At 37.9% G+C, this 22,452-nt stretch overlaps 1 protein-coding gene across 4 annotated transcripts in view; it reads left to right on the forward strand.

Annotated features, from left to right (window-relative positions):
• Positions 1 to 22,452, forward strand: part of LOC138060826 (prolactin receptor-like) — a 148,501-nt gene that overhangs the window by 109,170 nt on the left and 16,879 nt on the right. For 3 of the 4 annotated variants that reach the window (XM_068924696.1, XM_068924695.1, XM_068924698.1), the window contains one exon: positions 17,740 to 17,804. In XM_068924696.1, coding sequence (XP_068780797.1) covers positions 17,762 to 17,804 — 43 coding nt within the window. In that variant the 5' untranslated portion in view covers positions 17,740 to 17,761. Of the gene's footprint in view, positions 1 to 17,739; positions 17,805 to 22,073; positions 22,120 to 22,452 lie in introns of those variants that run through there. The other variant, XM_068924697.1, reaches the window with a different exon arrangement.

The following is a 22,452-nucleotide window of genomic DNA, read 5'->3' on the forward strand; positions in this document are numbered from 1 at the left end:
AAAAAAGGTAGTAAAGCAAATATTTCATCAAAGTAAAGGTTAAGTTTTTACTTCCTCTATGTTTGCATAGAAGAAGCAATATATAACATTTGCCATACAAAATGTGACAGGGAAAGAACTCTCCAGGTTTTGTTTTCAGCCATATGCAATGTATTTCATTCCCTATGCCTTCATAAAATGAGGTTAACAGTAATTTCCCTAAAGTTTATGGAGTTTATGGAGGAGAAATTATGAAGTTATTATGAACTTTTGGGGGAAAATCATAAGTTTTTAAAATAATTTTTTGTATTGAAATTACCTCAGTGAAGTTGAATTAGCTATTTACTGTAAGAGGCGTATAATGTCTCTGCTTATGTAGGCAAATAATTGCTTAAATAATTACTTATTTGCCTGAATAAGGGGAAGCACCTGGAAAATTATACTGACTGATGCTACATGTTCTTCGAGATTCTTTACAGAAAATGTAGAGTAACAAGCCTAACCAGCAAAGCAAAGAACAAAAATGTAGATGCTGGCATTTGAAAATGCAGAAAGTAGATGTGTCAAGAGAGGAGTCCCAAGGACCTGCAAGGAGAAGAAGGAATGCTTTCTATTAAGTTTGAGCCTCTGAAACTGTGGGACTAACCCCATAGCTAGCTAACATGGAAGCAGTCCTGAGAAGATTAGTGAACTGTATTAGAAAGGTTTGAAACATCCCAGAAATTCAGGATTAAATGTACAGTGCAGTGGTTAAAAAAAAAAAAAGAGGCAAGACTTGACATAAAGGGTTTGATATTTCCTTCTAGTTCTCTTCTTTTCATGCTATCTGAGTGAAAAAGATGTGGTTAGATACCCTATGCAAAGCTGAAGTGTTTTTGCATGTCAGTCTGTCCAAAGAGAAGGTTTATTCAGTCTGTTGGGATACCTTGGAGGTCAGCAGTGTTCCCAGGAAGATAAAGCCAAAGGGCTCCCTTTTGTCAAAATCCTGCAATAGCCCATAAGAAGGAACTATGTCACAGGGCAGGCAAAGCTAAATCAGTTCAGGCTGCACAGAAATTAGGAACACACAGGTCCAGTGGGATCCAGCTCGGTGTTCAGGTGAACTGGGGAAGACTTATCTGGCATCGAGACCTACTTTGTATAGAATAATTTGAATCGGTGACTAGGAAATGCTGTATGAGTGTGTCAGATGCTAGTGATTATCTTTCCACTGCATTGAACTAAGTCTCTTACAAATCAGAAAAGAGAAAGTCAAATGTAGAGGAATGTTTTGTTTAAGTGAAGTTTTAATTTCCCTAATTTGTAGTTCAGGTGAATTTTCAGTTTCATTAGAATTAGCTCTGCAGCTCTTAACAGTTTATTTATTAAGACAGTGGGAAAAGACTGCATAACAATTTGCATTTGGGTTTTCACCTCTGTTGTTTAGATGCTCAAAGAGGGAGATGATTGTTTTCATCTTCAAATCAACTTAATAACTGAAGGTACTACTGGAACCCTGCTGCATTATCACATTAGATTCTTCTTTATCCCATTTCCAGACTACTTCAAAGTACACTGCAAAGGGCTTATTTAAAATAAAGAATACATTAAGTCTCCTGTGATCTGAAATCTTTTGAGTCAGACTGCAACTTGTTTAGTTTGTTTCAAGTATTCACAAGCCACTTACATCATATTCTGCAGTCCCTTTATTGTTGCACGAGAAAAATGGCATTGCCGTTTCCTTGCAAGTAAAATAAAATCCATCACCATCAGCAAAAATTACAAAGCTTACAACCCATAAGCACGGGCTTCAAATTGAAAAAAAAAAAATCAGAAATGCATATGAGAATCTCAGAACTTTATTATATTTTCTGTTATTGAGTAAAGGCTAGGTGCTGCCATTTCTCTACACATACACCTGTATTGCACCTACCCTTGAAGAAGTAGCTTCAGTTTCTTACCATGGTAAACAGAATAGCATATGTACTCCCAAGGCCATGGTATCTTGAAATTCAGGATATTAGGGACTGAGAATAATGAATGAGCAGTTAGTTATTGGTATAACTCCATTCGCTTCAAAAATTTTAAACCTAAACATTTTTTTGTCTGGTGATCGTATATGACAGGCACTTTTGCTGTAATAGGCTCCATTCTTCCAAAGCTGGCCAGAGTTTAGTGAAATGTAAATGCTACCCAGTAAATTGTCTCTTATTCTGTAACTGTAGGGATAGATCAGCGCTTGTAGAATATCTGCATCTATGGAGAAAAGGACAGTGGTGTTAAAAGGAATGAATTAGACCTAGGAAAGTGTAGATCTTACAAAAAACACAATGAAAAATTAATTCCCATCTATACTGATCTCTTTCATCTTAAACAATAGGCAGCTGCATCCAGCTAAGTTCTTTCTATTCTTGCCAACTTTCAGGAAGTACTTTTTCTGGAAGCATGAAATGTTCTTGAACAATTTCACACACAAACTTTGAACAGGTTTTGTTTTAGCAGCGAACTGGCATTTTTTGTGTCCGCTTATTCTTGTGTAAGTTTTGGAGTGTTCATCCCAAACTGGCTAGGGAAGGCTGAAAGTACTGTACCAGCCAAAACGTAAAGTCCTTCTTTTCTGAGCCTGTAATGAAATGCATAATTTAAAGCAAAGCACCAAGATGGTTTTATTATCAGCCGTTTCTCCTGAGAGTATTATAGCCAACAGGGTGGTCTGCGTTCTTTGTTGAACTCCTGGTACTGCTTGCGCATTGAGACCAGCTACTTTATTTGGAGCAAAGCGGGCTTCCTACTGCAGCCATACAAACAGTGTTTGAGAGAGAGATCAAAATACACACTATAACAAGACTAACAGCTAAGTGTCAAAATATGACATGATAATTATCTCACACATACCTATTTCTAATATTTTGGTAATTTTTTGGATCTGTTTTGCTGTTGCAGTTGACAGTTCTGTGGGAGCTAATGAAATTTGTTCAAGTTTATATAACTTACTCCAGAAAAATTAATGAGAATTATTTTTTCAGGTTGAGACTACTGTGATTAGCATTTGCTTTTATGGGCTATGTGGATTTTACTTCCTTTTGTAAAAATATACATAGTCATATTAAGATGCTGCTAACATAGTCGTTTTTATGTAGGACAGGTATATTTTTCATTGTTCCTTGATTGTTGGTGCTTAGCCAATGTGACTGAAGGAATTACAGTTTTGGGATTAAGGTGTTTTCACTTGGTTATAAGAGGGAGAAAGGGCCACAGACATCATGGTAGCCTGAATGGATATACTGCATCAGAAGGTCAGCATAAAATTCAGACACCTGTGTTCCAAGAAAGTAAAAGTTTTGGATTACAACCGGAGAGTAACAATAGGAGTATAAAGAAAATGCAGCATAGGAGCCTGTGTTTTCCTGATGGCAGCCTTCCAGTACCTACAAGGTGGTTATCAAGAAGATGAAGCACCTCTTTGCAGCGGTGCACGGTAGGAGGACAAAAGACAACAGACATGCTTTGAAACAGGAGAGATTCTGACTGCAGGTAAGAAGGTATATCTTCCCCATGAGGACAGTCTAGCAGTGGAACAAGTTGCCCCAGAGAGGTTGTGCAGTCTCCATCTGTGGGGGTTTTCAGGGTAGGAAAGAGTAAAGCCCTGAGCAACCCAAACTGATCTCATCGGTGACTCTGCTTTGAGCAGGAGGTTGGATTAGAGATCTCCCAAGGTTCCTTCCGTCCTGAATTATTCTTTGATTCAATGATTATGTGCTGTTCTGTTGAACATTAACAGGTCCCATGCCTGCTTGATCTTTCTATTGCTTCTGGTTTTCATTTTTAGTGGATTTCTTACAGTCTACTTCCATGCACACACATTGTATCTTTCTGTGTACATCCTTTCCCAAATACTTATAATGAGTCCTGTGTGTATGTCTCACACAGTTACCTTGTATTTTGGAGTTCTTCACTAGCAGTGTCCCTAATAAGGAGAACTAAAATGTCAGTAGCTCATACTTGCATTGTCTTTTTAGTCTTGGCAATATGATTTACCTGCCACTATCATCTAGCTCAATGTAATCAGCACATGTAGGGGATATGGAGGATTCCACACTTCCCAGCCATAAACCTTGCAGTTTTGTTTACTACATACTAGGTCCTTCCAAGTGTTCACAACATTTTCATGGAATAAACATAACTGTGTTTGGTTTTCCACTTTCCTAGCTTAAACAGCTGTTGCATGTCTAGAGTTAAGGTCAGCTACCTTTTCTGGCTTTCTTACTGTGTTTAGGCAAATACCATTTATTTGTTTTTCCACACTGTTTTTTGTACATTTTTTTTGAATGGAAAGTTAAATACATTAAATTGTCATTAAAAGATATGTTTCTACATGTGTAATTTGAGAAACATGGATACTTGACTAGTTGCAGTCTCCTAAACAAACCTTCATTATTTAATACACAGCTTATGAGAGATCAATTAAATTACTGAGTAAAGGATTTCCCTCTACAGGAAATTTACAAAATACAAGTCGATTTCTCCCTTTTCCCCTACAACTTTCTTCTTTCTCAGGACAAACACCTATACACGCTCTCTCACGTTATGGAGGCAGAAGTTTTCCTTTTTTCTCTTTCTTACACTTCTCCAGATTACTTCAGCACGTCTTTTCTCTTCTTGCTCTGCAGGGATGTACTCTGGATCTTTTGTTGTCTCTCTGCATCTTATTCTGCATAGCCTCATCTGAAAAGACAATTTCATCTATCTTCTCTACAGTGATTACCCATAAATCTACATCTCCAAACCTTTTCTTTTGCCTTTTACTCCCAAAAAATATTGATCTGTTTCTTTCATATTTCTTTGTGAATTTCTCACCGGCAGACAAAGCTAAGCACGGCTTAAGGGACAGTTCTTGATCAGTCATCAAAGACCGTTGTTTCTCACTTTCTTTCTTAACTACCATAGAAAGCTGAACCACACTGTGCGTTAATCAGAACATCACTTTTCAGCTCTGACCTCACATCCAGGCTAAATCTTGCAAATTTTTTTGCGTTGCTATCCTAAAGTATGGTGTTTCCTGCCCACCAGAACTCTTTATGCATTTTACAGTATGCAGCTACTGCACAATAAACAGAAAATTTGTGCAAGAAGGAAGCAGACTTCATTCTTTCACAGCCAAGTACCCTAAATACTAACCTATACTCACATTCTGCCATGCTTATCTTTTTTTCCATCCCTGTAATTCTTGCGTACATAGCCAAAACTAAAACAGGAGGGATACAGAACAGTTCTAACCCATGTTATTCTGCGTCCTGAGAAATAGGAAAGTCAATTTGAATTTATTTAGGACAAGATGATAATTAAATTTATGTTTCCAGGCTTTAGGTGAATGACCGAACTAGCGTATTTTTATTCAAGGGGGATGATAATTTTTAGTCCATGTGTTCTGTAAAAGCCTAAGCCCTGTTTGCTCAGGTGGCAAGCCCTACAGGAGAACTTCGTGCTGAAAGTCAACGAAAACACCAAAAATGCCAGATGCAGATTTGCCAGTAAAATAAAATTAAAATCACTTTAGAATTATAGAATTACTACTGGAGATTTTGCTATGTCAAATTGCTTTTAGTTTGATATCCTAAGGAAATGAGACTAACTCATCTCACAATCTGTGGTCCCCTATCTCTCTACTCCCAGTAATATTTTATCCTGTCATCCAGTTTAAAGCCACACGTGAAAGAGGGTAGAATTCCCAAAGATAACAGAAACTTACAGTTTTGTGAAAATTGTCAAATGAATGGAAAAGAGAGACCTTAATTAGTGCTTCTCATTGTAGGGGAGGAAAGTCATGCAGAATTTAGTTAATGTTACATTTCCTTTGGCAAAAGCCACTTGGCTGGTCAGCATGTGCATACTAGTCAGCCAGTCAGCTCCTGTAGAAGCCACCTTGACAGCATAGGTTTAGCTCCAGCTATCACGGAGGATGTCAGGAAGAAGGAATTTGGTATTATAATGGGAAGGTGAAATAAATTCTTAGAATATCAGGCTTTATTAGTTCCACTGCTCATAGAAGAGCATGTTTTTTTTCCAGGCTGGTTGCTGCTTTAATCATGTATTATTGCCATATTTTAGAAGTTAACTCCTGTTAACTCAGTATTGCAAAACTGTTTCTGAAAGAGCTTTTGTTCTCTCAAAATTATAAACTTACTATGTTCAAGGGCACAAAGAATTCTTAGCTGTGGCCAAGAAATGTTTAGTACAAGTGAGAGAATGCGGCAAAGGGTTAAAATGTCTCTAAGCCACTCATGTCTTTCGCATCCTGGTGCTATTCAGCCTAGATTAATCCCACTGTGTAAAATGGAACTACTTGAAAATGATTGTTTTACACGATCTGTCTATAATGCAAACCTCATCTCCTGGCTTGAGAAGAAGGATGCTACATAAATAATTACAAAAACTGGGATGAGAAATCTCTTCCTTTGTGCTGCCATAGTCATTGCTGGCACAGAGCCCATCTCCCCAGTTCGCCGTGTCTTTAGTCAGGTACTCCATCCGGACTAAAGTAATACTTTCATCATATAAGTGGGAGGTTTTGCTGGGTGAATGTTAGACATTGTCATACAAGCAGAGCTGCAGGAAAAACAGACCTCCATATTTTGTAGATGCTACAAAGGACAAAGACTCCTGTTCCTGTGATATGAAGTGTGCTGTCACTCTGAGCTTTTGTAAAGTAACAATCATTAAAATGTTCTGGGATGTAATTTCAGTGCAATCACTGAAAATGTCACTCAAATAGAAATACCAAAGGTATAATTCTTGTTAAGGGTTATCAACCTGCATGCTAGTGGAAGGAGAAAAAAGTATTGAGAAATCACAAAGCTAGTTATTTTCCATGCAGCTATCCAAACACAAACAAATGAACTTTCTGAAAAATTACAGTTTGTTCCCAGGTTGAGAATTTATATGACTTACTTTAATGGTTTGGCTGTAAAGTCAAAAATAAAGTGGTTTGTAAAGGAATTCAGTCATTGGCTGCTGCTTTTGTTATGAACATAGCTCCTCTAAAAAGGGAATCAGACATTTGACTAATGGAAAAATATCTTATAAAAGAAAATAAGAAGAAATTCAGTATTAGAACCAGAATTTCCTGAACCCTCATGCCAGTTCTTATACGTATTCACCACTGGAAAATGAGCGTAGCGGAACCCTAGCTCAAAGTTCCTTTCAGAACTGGCCTCATAAACTCTCCCTCTCTCATAAATGGAATTAGTCATATATTTTAGCTTTGGTTTTGGAGTGTTGTCAGAAAGAGTTGGACAGTCTTAAGTTTAAAACATCTGGAATGCTGTGTCCAGTTCTGGGCTAGCCAGTATAAGAGAGACATGGGCATACTGGAACGAGTCCAGCAAAGGGCCTCTGAGATGATTAAGGGACTGAAGCATCTGTCATATGAGGAAAGGCTAAGAAAGCTGGGATTGTTCAGCTTGGAGAAGAGAAGGCTCAGAGGGGATCTTGTGAATGTGTATAAATACCTGGGGAGTAAATAAGACAGAGGCAGACTCTTAATGGTGCCCAATGGAAGGTCAAGGGGCAATGAGCACAAACTGAAATACAGGAAATTTCATTTAAACATAAGAAAAATCCTTTTTACTGTGAAGGTGGTCAAACAAAGCAATGGGTTGCCCAGAGAGGTTGTGGAGTCTCCATCCTTGGAGATATTCAAAAGCTGACTGGACATGACCCTGGGCAACCTGCTCTAGTGACCCTACTAGGAGCAGGGATGTTGGACTAAATGATTTGCAGAGGTCCCTTCCAACTTCAACTGTTCTGTAATTCTGTGAAATGTTCACTAGAAATCCTGGATGCCCCTTGGAGGATTTTTTAAATTATATATAACTAACTAAATTGCTTCTAGCAATAACTCTGCCCATGAATACACCCCTCAGATCTAAAGACCTTGAAGTATTTTGGAAACCTTGATTTCCATGGGCGTGGTAATTACAACTGTAGTTTAAAAGCTATACATCTCAGTGAGATTTAGCGTAAGCTATACATCTCAGTGAGATTTAGCGTCTGCCCATTTTGCAGATGGGCAAGACATATCCAAGATCACAGGCTAAGGGATCCATTGGCAGAGACAGGAACAGAAGTCAGGAGCTCTGTACCACAGAACATGCGCATGCACTCTGGTATTCACTTCTGCCTTCGCCACCTCTTGGATAGTATCTGGAAGGCTTGGTGTCCTCCATGATTCTACACCCTTGGAATTTGTTTCCTCCTCCTATCTTCAGAACTGCATTCCAGAATCTATACTTTCCCTAAGAAAAGTAAATATGATTCTAGCTCCTATAGGAGCAGCAGAAAGTGTTCAAACTGAGAGCCTGATTTTAAAGTGGTTGACCCAATGGAGAGATTTCTACCGATTCCACTTGCAGACAGATTGCAGAAGCGCCTCAGATTTTAACAGCTGCTCCATGTATGTCTGTGTGTTTTTTTTTTTAAGAATGATGCTATCAGTGCTTCCTGCTGACCTTTTAAATATCCAGTTGATGCATTTAGCCCACAAGCTACCCTTTTTCTCCTGTCACTGTGCCAAAAACACAAACTGTTTCCTACTGGTTTTAGTTTCTAGTCATGGATTGATTGCATGTAATTATTTAATGTAGTGAGAGCTAAAATGCATGCATTCAGTGAAATCAAATCAGTTTGATATCAGCATGTATACTAATGAGTTTAATTTCATAACAAAACTGACCTTGAGAAGCTGCTATTAAACCATCAGATTCCTGCAGGGAAATTCTTGCTTCCTGAAGAATTTTAGCCAAGGCTGTGGCAAAGCAGGAATGACTACATAATGTTTTGCAACAATTCACCTCCATTTAGTTTGCTACTGCTTTAAGACTCCACTTAATATTATGTGTTTTACATATAGCAATTAGTATTTTCTAAATATATGGAAAATGCTCAGATGCTATGATACTTAGGGTTATAGAAACATCTAAATAAATCAGGGTGTAGTTTTCATTATGTTCCTCACAGGGAACAGTGAGAAAAACTCAGAAAGTAGATTCTGATCAGTAAGACTCTCAAAGGAGTAGAGGTTTAATACAGACAGCTTTAGTAAAGCACTAAGGCCATATGCTTCATTGCTGAGTCTTGTAAAGTGGGAACATGTAATTCCTAGAACTTGCATTCTGTAATAACACCAAAAATAGATGTGTTTTGGCCTGTGGAATTCTTGTTAGAATGTTCTTGTCAAATTCTTGTTTTAACAGGTGAAATTACCACACGTAGAGCATGTAAAGGAAATGCAGTGCTAATGATATTATGATCATACGGAAGTCTATCACAACTGATTCCGGAAGCACAGGAGGCTTTAATATCATTTTCTTCAGTAGAAGTGCCTTGCCTTTACCCCATAAAAGACCTTAGACTGCTTTCTTCTTTCATCTGACTACTTAAAATTGTCCAGTGAATACGTCATTGACATTTAACAGAGCTTTACTATTATGCTCAAAGAAAACCTACACGTACATCTAGTGTCACAAATATATCTGCTCAGAATGTGATCTTGTAAAATGAATCACAGCATTTGTTTACACTTTTTAACGTTGTAAGTCATTTGAAGGACAAGGTGATTTGAGACTGAGTATTAAAAGGAAAAGGAGTAAGTTTAAGCCAACAAATAAATGTTCAGCATAAGAATGAATCTTCACACTTTGTATAGCAACATGGTTGTTAATGTGCATGTGTTGATTTGGAGATGCTCTATTTGTGTGTACTAGGTGAAACTATTCTAGGTATATACTGCAAGGATAAAAAGTAAGCATTCTTGCCCAAACGAGAGCTGTTTGAGAACTAAAAAGGACCCCATGACCATTTCCTTTCACATGCTTCTGTGCATACATCAGTATTTTCAAGTACCAGTTTTACCCTTCAAAGGATGAATTTTATTTGTGCAACTTTAAGTAGAGTTGGAAGTAGAAATAGTGGAATAGTCCTTGAAATGCAGTGCCCATCAACACATCTCAGCAATTTTGAGGACCAGTGTTGTTGGAGGATAGTGATAGAAATCTCTATTAAAAAAATAAAAAAAACTTATCCTGGCAATTTAGTTTTCCTATCAAAGTTAAAAAATTGGCTTTGGAGAAGTGACTAAATGTTGCAGTATTTAGTTAACTGACATTTGGAAACACTGCTGATCTCTTGTCTATCTGGGATAACATAGCTTTCTGGCTGCACTTGCAGCTTCTTTTGAAGGACCGTAGCATATCCATACACATGTGAGATTAATTAGGTGTTAAAAGTGTGTTCAGTTCTGTATGCCTGTCACTCTCAGTCTGTGATTCTTGGTAGCTGTCCTGTGTAGCTCACAAAATAATCCAGAATGGACAAAAGAGATTTGCATCAGCATGTTCTCTCAGTTGGCAGTAGAAGTCTGAAGCAGTTTAGGAGTGCTGCAGAGATGACTGTTGAACTAAGTGTGTCCTTTGGTGTATTTTAAAAATTCAGCAGCATTTAACTATGAAGACCAACTGCTCTGTATTATTAAACAGCTTGTCATTTTGGTTCCAGTCAGCCTGCTTCATAGAAGGTATCTATGTAAATTAAAACCAGGGCAGCAAATGTTTAAATGTGGCTATAGCTCTGAAAGTGAGATAAAAAGTCAGTTTGCAGAAATCTGTTTGAGGAAAAAAAAAAAAAAACAGAAACACAATACAATAAGAAGCTCCAGTGGACTTCTATGACCCACTTGGTCTACTTATTTCTAAAGTGTATGTTTGCATCTCTAAATGCCTAAATTGTCCATCCACGTTGTCTGCAGTTGATCTGTCCTCTTTAGGTCCTATTGCTACTATTGCTATTTGCACTTGAAAGACCATCTCCAGGGAGTCCTCAAAATCTGCTAGGTTCTTCATCCAGGTAGCAACTTCAAAAGCTCCATCCCCTACTCTCTGAGCTGCACTTGGGACAAAACTCAAGGGAGGAGGAAGGAAAGTTGCCTCTCTTAGTTGTTTCCTTGGCTGGTTCTTAAAGACTTGATATGGTCTGTGTGCCTGAGCTGCTTCAGAGCTGCTTTTTTTCTGTGTGCTGGTGATAGCCACGCAAAACTATGATATTAGATGGGGATTAAAGTTGTTCAGCCTTCTCAGAGGCGTAACCATCCTTTTCCACTTGCACTCTTGAGTGGCCCACAAACCTTGAAGTGGAAGAAGACTTTAAGGGAGAGAGAGGTCTCACTGTTCTGACTAAGGATTCTACCGTACCCAGTCAAACAAACAATCTGTATTAGATTTGAAAGTCTGGTGCCAGTATCGATTAAACAGTGTCAAATCATATATTCAGCATAGTTTCAGTGGAGCAACTCAAGGATTTAATTAAAAGAGTAATTTAAAACATGGTTGTGTTATTAGATTTTTCTGTTGAAATTATATAAAATATGTTACTAACCCAGGCACGCAGCCAATAAGATGCAAGCATACAACTGCAAAAGTTATCATTGAAAAGGCAGTATGAAAAGATATGGGTAACAATAAAGAGTGAAGGTGTGGATTCAAGTTTCAATAAAAATGACTTTTATATCAAGTGAAAAGGTCATGCTTTATGTAAGCAAGGATTTAAAAGCCTGTGTTGTATTATTACCTAAGGTAATATCCACACTCACAGGCTTTTTTTTTCTCTTGTCGTTTCTTTGTGTGTAAATGTCAGCATAAGGTTTTTATTTCAAGGGATGTGGAAGAAATATTGCAGATTTACCACGAAATGAGTGTTGTTACTATTTGAAATATGATTGGGTAACTCTGGATGCCTACAGAAAATGACTGATTAAAGTTGATTGTGACGGGATATGAAACAAAATGGGCTGATGTTAATTACAGAGGCAGACTGTAATCTGCTCTTCTAGTGATCTGAATCACTATGCTTAAAGTTATTTCAACTCTTAGTAAAATTTCTGGTTTGCTGCAAGTTACTGTGCAGTCCACTGCACAGAGGGCAAGCATGGACGTTCTGATGCTAATGCCTTTTCTTTGTTTCCTTGTAAATATCAAACACTTCTAAAAGAAATGTCATCGATGATAGTTCAGATTTATTACCGTCACATTTGCCTTGTATGTCATGTTTGTGAAATAGCCGTAGTCCAATTAAAAAATGCAGATCTGACATTTCAGATGTTTTGGGATAAAAAGTCATCTTTGTCTATCTGTAGTTATCAGAACTTTTGAATTTCTACCATAATTTTTTTTACTTGAAAATCAGATCATTCGGCTTATAAGCAGTTCTAAACACGCCACTTCCATACCTTCTCTCCCCGCCCCACAAAATGGATGGAGGCTTCATTGTCTTGAACAATTAGGCCATTTTAACGGGATAGAACTCTTGACTCAGGGGTATTCCAAGCTGAAATCATTATCCATTAGAATAAAGCTTATAAAACTTGACAATTATAGTATAGACCATAGGTCCAATCTGGGAGTGAGTGCAAAGGACAAAATTCGCAGTCACTGAAGCTATACAATAACCAGAGTAGATCAGAAACTTTTATTGCAAAAATAGATATAGCTTGATATATTGATACGTGCTATAATCAAATGTCCTTTTCAGTCTGAGTCTTTTTTCACCAAGTAACATGAAATTACTGAAGAAAACTGCGAAAGTAGATTTTGCTCTAATGTGGAATGCATTTTTTATTCCTTGAAAGCTTTTCTTCAAATTCTGCTCAGAGGTTATTTCTTCATTATTTAACCAAGGAATATGCAAACTCCACAGGAGAGTCAGGCAAACTGAAAGAGTCACATTCATGATAAAAAAAAAAATCTAGCTGTATATATTCAGTATCATAGCAGAGGTAAGGGAGAGGCATTTTTAGGCCCTTAGTTTATTAAAATTAAATACTATCCATAGTCCAAAACCTAATATCCTATATTTAATTAGTCTTTATTCATGAAGCCATCTGTTTACATTTGCTGCACAATGAAGACTTGCCAATCTTTGAAACATGGATTTCTTGAAATAGTTTCTTGAAATATGTTTCATTTACTGTCAGAGATGCAATTACCACCCTTTAGAAATGCACTTATCAGTAGAAGACAATACTTTCCTTGCAAATTCTGAGGTAGAGAGTGACTGAGTTAATGAATGAGTGGGTTAATGAATGAGTACATTAATAAATTTACCTTTAACCTCTGGAGATTACAGTGTAAGTCTTAATTCTGTAAACAAGTACATAAAAGTCTCACAGTCTACAACCTCAGGGTCATTTCCTTATACTTATAAAATAAATGAAAAATCCAAAACACAAGTCATCATGATGGGGAATCTCTGAGGAACAGCAGCCCATGTTGAAGATGGGGGGGGTAGATCAGGTTAGTGCTATACTTCATTCAGTCTACATAATCATCATGAAAAAAATAGGAAGAAAAAGGAAATTTGAACTCTAAGGTGAATTTGCTTCCTTCAGAGATGCAGACTGCAGCTTTTAGGAGCTTCAGGATTTTTACCTGCAAACCTGTAATTACATAAAGACATTTTTGCTAGAAGATGAGCAGCTAGGTGGGATTTAACAGGGCTGTGACACAGCAGCATTGATACCGTTACTGGTTTGGTACGTAGAAAGCTCAGAGAAGTTTGTAATGAGACACTTCTCATAAGGAAGCTGTGTGATTTTTTGCTCACGCTCTGGATCAACACCATCTGTTTGAACACCTGAAGAAAATCATTTGTTTATAAAATGTGTTAAATGCTGGACTACTTAGGAATTAGGTACAGGAGTATATCTGTGAAATGTCACCAAGATTAGAGCTAGCTATGGTAAATCCTCCATGCGTATCCACGTATTTCGTTATTAAGGGAAGTATAATGCTTTAGGTCAGAGATGCCAAAGCATTTATTTTAATTATTTGAAGCTCAGGAAAATGAAGGTCGAAGATCATATATTGTTTTATCCACGTTACTGTCAGCAGTTTCTCTCAAAGAACTGTGAGAAAAGGTTTTTTTTTTTCCCCTCAGTTTTAGATTACCAGGATAACATTGTGTCATTCCTTTAGCTAAACGGTGTGCTGTTTCATCATCACATGGCATTAGTAGCCTTTAGCAGGCAATCCCAAAGCTCTCTTATCAAGTTTGAAACTTGGGGGATATGTTTGAGAAATGCTCATGTTCACAAATAATAGGACTTTGAGTGTTTATATCAGTTTGATTGGGGTAATAATTTTTAGCAGTTATGTTTTTACAGAGTAACTCCACGGTCACTTAAGCAACACAAGTTTAAATGTGGAACATGTACTCAGAAAAAGGCCAAGAAACAGCTTCCATTAAGCCCTCATATTGAGGACCTCCTGAAAAAAAGAACACCGAAACAGAAAGCAATTATTTGTCCAATAGTTTTCTCTGCTCCTGCTACTATTGTTAATTGTTGAACATATTTGTGATTAACAAGAACATTTATTCCCCTGCAGCCAGGTTCTTTCTCTTACAGTCTTACTACAGTCATAATGCTTTAAAGGAGACTCCAGACACAGACTAAGCCAAAATGGGCTTTTTCAGTGGCAGGGAACAAAGAAACTGTGCTAGAGCTAAGGTCACAGCTTTCTTCAGCATTACCCTGGTGATGCAGGCACTAGGATCGTGAAGAGGCTTTTCCTCTACTCAAACCCAACACGTGTTGATCAGAAAAAAACCATTTAGGCAAGGTATCCAGTGACAGGAGCAACTGGGATGCCTGAAAGTCATTTGAAAACTAAAATTTTATCTGATTTTTTACTGCCCAGTATCAAGAGTTTATTTTTTCTTTCCCTCTGCTGTGTCCTCCTTCATCTCTCAGATTCCCTCCACGAATGTCTCCTTCACACTTTTTTCCCTTACCATGTTACCTTTACTACTTTTCATCAAATTTCTCTATTCCTTTGCTTTCCATAAAGTTTTAGGCTTGTTTTAGCCTGTCTGCCATAAACTCACTCACCTGTATGCCAGCATCTTCCCCCAAAAGTGTGAAAATACCAAAAGACCAGTTCCCATTACATTGTTCATTGCGATTTGGTGAAATTAAAGATTGACAGAAATTTTTCGTCACAACATGTTTTTGTTGGACAAAGGAAAAGTTCTCATCAAACTGAAATTATTTGAATATTTACTTAAATTTCAGAAAATGCTCTACTAGAAAATATTTCAAAACAAAATGTTTTATATTGACATTTATTTCATGATGTTTGGTTGTTTTGAAATTATGAGAATTTTCATTGGTTAAAAAAGAATTTTGTGACAATCTCAAATTAAATTCTGAAGTTAAAGATTTCTAAAACTGATTCTCCATAGGCAGTTTCCATTTTGATGGGATATTTTGAAAATACTTTGGGATGAAAGTAATCTTTAGTGTCAAAACAAAATATTCAAGTTTTGATCTGTTACATTTTAAGTTCTTAAGAACAGAAACTCTTTTTTGTACAGTACCTAATACAATGGGATTTCATCTTTGTTCTCAGGTCTATTATAATAAATATCATTTGCATAAAGATAAATTGATATAGAAATACTTGAATGAGAGTCTTTGGTCTGCTTTACACGGGAGAAGAGACCAATACGGTCATGATCCTTTGCAGTCATTGAAATATGAACGTTCCAGTGCTACTACTGTAGCGTTGATAAAAACAACATTTTTATGTCAGTCATATTATGCAGGGATCGTTCCTGACACCAGCTCATGATACCCTTTCCTGATGAAAACAACCGAGAGAGAAGAATAAAATTTCGTGATAGGACAGAGCCATATGCTTTTGATGTAGTATTAGGAAATAGAAATTGGAAAATGCAGATGAAAGTCTGTTTTCTAAACATAGCAGACTGCAGGAAAGAGAGATTTTCACACATTTTTATTTAGCAACCATAACCATAAATTTCCTCTTAGAACTAGACTTCCTTTTACATGTGGAGCAATTGCATAATTTTTTAAAAGTCACTGTGAAGTGATTTAGAACTAAAAGACAGCTTGTATTTGGGGGGGATTCTTGTATTTGGCCAATCTGGAATGAAACTCTCTTTTCCCAGCACGGAATTGACAATCAGATTTCTATCCTCTCTAAAACAGGGAAGATTTACTATTCAGTTGAGCTCCACCTTTAAACTACTGTTAACCTTATGACATACTTGAGTACCTTCAGTGCAAACATATTTTTGCCATATTCAGTTGTATGTTACCTAGGCCATTTTATATATGCACATGAAAAAGAAACTGTTTATTGCTCTCAATTAAATCTGCTCCTCTCTAATGGTAATGTAATGTCTAGCTGCAAAATAATTTCATAGTGTTTTTATTGTTCTCATCGGCTTTATTGAAATGAAAACAAAATAAGTAAACAAAGGAATACCCTGGTAACTAAGCAATACTGCTTCCCAGTTGGTCTCCAGTCTATCCAGACTGTTCTTGGTGTTAGTTGCAAATATCTTCTGCTTTGTTTCCAATTATTTAAAGAGAGATGATTTCATAAGAAACAGGACGATAAAGTTAGTAATTTGATATGAAAATATTTTTTTCTTGTACGGGCAGATAAATTGCCCATTGCTTGTCTAAATTATTTCTTCACAGCATAGTTTAGCCAGATGGGATGACAAAGAAGAGACACTTAAACACAATAGCTTTTTTGGTAAAACATTTCATTTTAGTCTAGTGCAGGGACATACACCCACCCACCCATGCACCCACACCGGTCATCACAGACTGAAATCTACTAGTGGTATATATACATCTACATATGTATTTACACAAAACATGGATTACTCCAATAGCTGGTCTTAGATACTCAGTCCACTCAGTAGCTGACCCCAGATCTCCTGGTCTCCCCAGTTGCTGGCACCTTGACATAGGATCTCCGGAGTTTGTAGTCCCACTCCAGCAGCTGGTACTCAGTCCTCTTCTACTCACTCACTAGTCCAGCTGGAAGTTCACTAGCATACAAGTGAACCCACTCGGAAGAGAGAGCTCACTCACACAGACTATGGTCAGAAATAGGACTTAAAGAGAATATAGAGTAGACTATGGTGATCAAGCACCCAGTCCAGTCAGACAAGCATACTGACCAGCTACCTGTTTACACTTGGCTGACTCCTTTTATCCCCTTTTCTCCTTATTTTCCCATGCTTGTTTTCCCCCAATCCACTTTAATCCTTCCCTTTCCCCCTCCTTGGCCCTTCCCCTTAAAATGCCTTGATAAGTCTCCCACATTCCCCGAATTCTCTCCCCCCAGATCCCATAATGTGTGCTATACATCTTTAAGTAATAACCTCCTTCAATCTGCAAAGTGTACTAGGAAGGCAGTTTATTTGGTTGACTCAGCCTGGTGGGTTCCACACTAGGGACAATAGTCTAATTGTTCTCCTTTGGTAGTGCTTGGCTAGCTGAATCAGTGTGCCCCATTTGCACTGATTAGGTTGCTAGGGTTCCTCCCTCCTTCCCATCACAGTTCATCTGATCCTGTCCCAGCCTCTGTGTATATGGTAGATTAACTTTTAAACACATAGGCTAGCACAGTCTGCTAGTAAATCTAAACTGCATGCTAAATTGTGTGTGTGTGTGTGTGTGCGCGCGCGTGTGTGCTTTTATTGATACAGATAATAGAAAAAGTGAACAATAACATAGTATTTTACCATAGTCATTATTTTTCTAGATGTTTAAACTTATTGAATTAAAGTGTCAGTGTTTGAATCAGCTACTACCAAGAGGGATTTTTTGCTTTTTATGTTTTAAGAACAAAGTAACGATACGTGCAGTAAGTATACTGATACTGGAATTACTCTTTCTTTTTTTTCTTGCAGATTATCAACTGATTGGACATTCATGAGAGAGAGGAACAAAAATCTTTCACGCATGAATCATTTAGGTAGGAAACTGGACCTTAAATTTCATGAATATGCTATCTGTAAATAATAGTTAATAGTATGATAGTAAGATTGTGGGTTTGGTCTTGGTAGTTGGTAGAGCTGAACTTCAAGAGCAAATTTTAAGTTTTAATTTAAATTCTCACTTTCAAACTCTACAACTTTACCCTTTACAGCTTATGCTTTTCTTGTCTGTAAGACTGCTCTAAGAATAAAAATCCAAAAATTATGGCTAATCATACAGACCACCAAGGAAGAAAAGAGAATCTTCAGCAGCTGTGAAACTGGAAGAGTAGGACTGTCATTGTTAGCTAAATCATTCTTTATTGGGAAAAGAAAGGCAGTGGTGGTGGTGTTCAGAAAACAATCAGTAGGAAAGGAGCAGTTCTTAGCTTTTCATACATTTCCATTATGAGTTTGGACAAAGCACGTGATCTCTCTGTGTCTTAGTTCACAATCTGTAAAGTAGGGATAATGGTGCTTTCTTTCTATTGCCTTGGCCTGTCTTGTTGGTTTAGTTTTTGAGAGCTTTAAAAAGGGCTTCAGGCTCGCTCCTGTAAAATCAATAGGAATTAGGTGCATAAATACTTTGATGGGGGATTGGGCATCTAAATATTTTCACAAAGCTGGGCTTTCATGATTTTTCTTTTTCAAAAATGATTTAAGTCTTCCAGACTGAGGAACACATCTCCATGGGGGAGAGGAGTTGTTCTGTGCATCATCACATATTGACTGTTTTTTGAAGGAAGGACCACGAAGGGTCCTTCAGAGAAGGTTTCTTTAAGAGAGGAATTCAGGGAAAAAGAGTTTACGAACCCTGATACAGTCTTTTTAGGTGAAATCCAAAAGACCTTGTAGGTGCTTCAAGCTTACGTAACATATCAATATGAAGTGCTTGGTCCCAGAAAGTTAACTCAAGATATTGAACTGGGTGTCTAGGGTCCCTTAAAGAGCCCATAGAAAGAACTAAGTATGCCTGGAAAACAGTCCACAAAACCTGTATGCCACAAGTGGCCACCTGGAATTAGTCACAAGAAATTCAGATCAGAGGCATGTCTGAACTCCCACTCTTCTCTACAGCTACACATCTCTGTGAAGGCTGTGCTGGTGCCTGAGGGAATCAGAATGTGGAGACTTCTGGTTAGGTCTCATTCAAAAAGAGAGAAAGCAGAGCTCTGCACATCTACTGCACATCCACAGCTTTAATATTCAGTATAATCCCAACCACCATTCAGAAACACATCTAGTGACTGTGATGCCCATGTTATCTTGGTTATGGACATATGTCATCAGCATTGGCATAATGAGAACTCAGTGTGGGAAGGCAGACTCATGCAAAACTAACAGCATAGTTGAGTGTGTGACCCCTTCTAGATTGTATTCTAGATGGGAATTCTAGATGGGATTGCAAACTGTCACAGTCTTGCTTTGTTCTATTCTTTATTTATACTTGATACACCTGTAGTTCAAAGGCCACTGTATCAGCCAGTCAAATGATACAGAACTGTGGTTTTTTGAGATTCCTTAGATTGCATTTCCCCAGGCCTGAGAGTTCAACATCATTTATCATAACTGGCAGGGATGCAGGTCGTGCTCAGTACATGTTGGTAGAGTACTTTTGGCTTTAGGTTTCTTTGGCGATACAAGCAAAGCAATGGATGATGAATAGAATGTCATTGACAGTGGATGCTCTAGCATACAGTTGTTGCCTCTTCCCGCAATCCTGGAAACTTTGCAAATAGAAAATTTTTCCATCTGTGCAGAACTGAGTAAACACTTCTCTGTTAATCTCAAGAAATATGTCCATCAGCATAGCCAAGAAGGAGATAGAAAAGAGTGTAAGCACTAGAACTGAAGTAGGATAAGGACCTTTTTCTCTCAACCCTGCTCCAGAGCACCTGATTTCAGTATTGGTATTAACTTTCAGCTTCATCTAGTAGTATTGTAAGCACAGATTTCAACTCCACAGTTTCATATTATTAATTACAGAGTAGGGATATTTTGCAGGAATATAGCACTGCTAGCTTCAGTGTACTCTAAAACCGCAGTAGTAATTTCAGTCTCCAGCAAGGTGGACTGTTTTCTGGGGTGGAATGTGCAGCTGTAAAATACTATATAACTGTGTTAAAAGGGAGAAATTGAACTGTAATATGATAACCTTGCTGGAATTAAATCAAAAACTTCAAAAAAGAGGCACATGCTCTTTAATTATCAGTTACTCAGCCCTTGGTTTTGCCTGACGTTCTGGCAAACCAATGTAACCCTTATAAAAGAACGTATTCAGTCCTAAAAGTGAAGCTTTCTCTCACTCTTAGCATCTTCAATACTAAATGTCCTTTTATGAAAGGATTCTTAAGTCAGAGATAGGGGAGGTACACTTCTGATATAGTTATGACAAAGTGGGCATTAATTTTTCAATTAAAATAAGTATTTTTAAAAAACAAGAGATCTCTCCAGAAGCCCTGTAAGTAATATTTGAACTACAAATAGCAAATATCAGGCAACCATGGAAATGCAGGCACTGGAATGAAGGGAATATGGTTAAGATGCCTGGAGCCTTCTGACCACTGCTCTGCTGCTGCTGACATTTCTTCAGAAAGTAATACACAAGTATCAGAATAAAGCTTTTCTAACATGCTTTTCAACACATATTTGTGATCTTAAAATGAACAGAGGCTCTGGTAATTCTTTAATAGAAAATATTTTGAAAGCTTTAAGTCATGAATTAAAATAGGACATCTAACCATCTCATACTTGTGCCCTATTTTCTAAGTGTTAATAATTCAAGATGTTTAACTTGAATAGGAACATTGGCCTGGAAAGCTTATACTGGGTCATCAAGTCCAGTCCCCAGCTCTCAGAAACAATTATGTCATCTGTCGTAATAGATCACACTTCATGGGAAAACTAGATTGCTTTTAGAAAACTCTTCCAGCACCTCACTGCTGTGATGTTTACAGGTTTTTTCTATTTTTTAGGGATAGTTATGGCCATTTATTCTTGTCCTAACATTGGCTAGAGGTTACACATACTTATTTCCCTTCCTTTGATGCTAGTCCCCTGCTATGTTTATAGAACGCAACCTCATCCTTGCTTGCAGTAAAAAGCCAATTCTTTTAGTCTCTATCAGGAGATAGCCCCTTTGTTCCCTGCTCATTTCAGTAGGTGTTTTCTAACTCTGTTCTAAATAGCTTAACCTGAATTAATTTTTCCTGAATACAGGTGACCAGAATTGTACTTTGAGTTTTGCATGTCCCAGATGCTAGTCTGTGGCACTAGTAAGTCCTTATTCCTCTCCTGTATCTGCTCTGTTTTAGAATTGCGTTTGCTTTTTTTGCAGCCACCTCGCAGAATTGGCTCATGTTCATCTCATTTTTAAACAAAAAAAAGCTCAAGAAGAAATATCTAGTTTTAAATGCATTAATTTCATCCTATTAATTTGGTTCTTCAGTTCTTGAGTTCACAACATTATCCTATTTTTCTTACAGAGTACTCTAAGTCTGCGCTTTCATGCTAATGCCTCTAAATACATCTGTAAAACAACAAAAATATTATGGTACTGGTTGGTTCTTTATAAGGGAAGCACAGTATGAGTCTCAGTTTGAAAGAGCTGTATTACTTACAATTTTGCAAATGTTCTGTTTTGGGAAATAATAAAATATTGTCGGAAGTATCATATATACATGAAATGGTGGTTGTTTGTAGTTCGTTATTTCACCTTCAGTTGAGAGAAACGTACCTCTTTCTTGCGTGAAGTCAATGGTCTGTGTGTTCCACATTATGTAACACCAAGTTTTCAGCTCATTTCCTAAGTTAAACACTAACATTTGTGCCTGCAGTTTGTTTGCAGTCATAAAATTAGCATGTGCTTACACAAAATGGAGTTTCTATGTAAATGGTCTGCTCTGCACTGACTGCATGCAGATAGCTGGGTGTGAGTTTAAGGGATGCAGTTCTGCAGCGTGGAGCTCAGTTGCGTGCATGAGACGTGGCTGGATGTTCAGAAGTAGTATATGAAAATGTAGCCAGATGTTCTTCCATACATTGTGCACAGTATTTGTTGCTAGTAAACGCATTCTAGAACCAGTTAAATTACCTGGTATTTCTTTTGCCTTTACTCTTGAAAAAGATTTATGTGCCGATGGGTTATAGGTTCTTGATATAGAAAATGAACTGCGAAATGAAAGTAGAGTCATCTGATAAATTGCTGAATTTTCCTCAGCAAAGACACAGCTTGTGCCCACAGTGTGCTACACTGAACGGGTTTCAAGCAGACAAACACCAGTCAGATGTGCTGGGCGGGAATGGAAAGCTGAGGTAAGGAGTTTCATTTTCAGATAGTAAATTGCTCCTCTTGACTTCCAAAGAGCGAGACGGGCTATGAGGAAGCGAACCGTCGACTCCCGTCACCACCTCCAACCAGGAAACCTACTGGTGGGGCGAGCAGGAGGTTTTGCTTTAAGTCGTCGTGTTCTCCAGGCCAGGCAGACAGCTTTAGCAGCAGCGGGGAACGCCGGTCTGCCTGCGCCGCCGCCCGAGTCCCGAGGACCCCAGCGCTGCGGGCGCTGCTCGGCCGCGCTGGCGGCTCCTGCCTGGCGCCGCTGTGGTTCGGCCGAGCTCGGCAGCACCGCCTCTGACCTGCGCGGGATG

The sequence above is a fragment of the Struthio camelus genome, chromosome W, assembly GCF_040807025.1.
Source record: "Struthio camelus isolate bStrCam1 chromosome W, bStrCam1.hap1, whole genome shotgun sequence".
In the NCBI taxonomy this organism is placed as follows: Eukaryota; Metazoa; Chordata; class Aves; order Struthioniformes; family Struthionidae; genus Struthio; species Struthio camelus.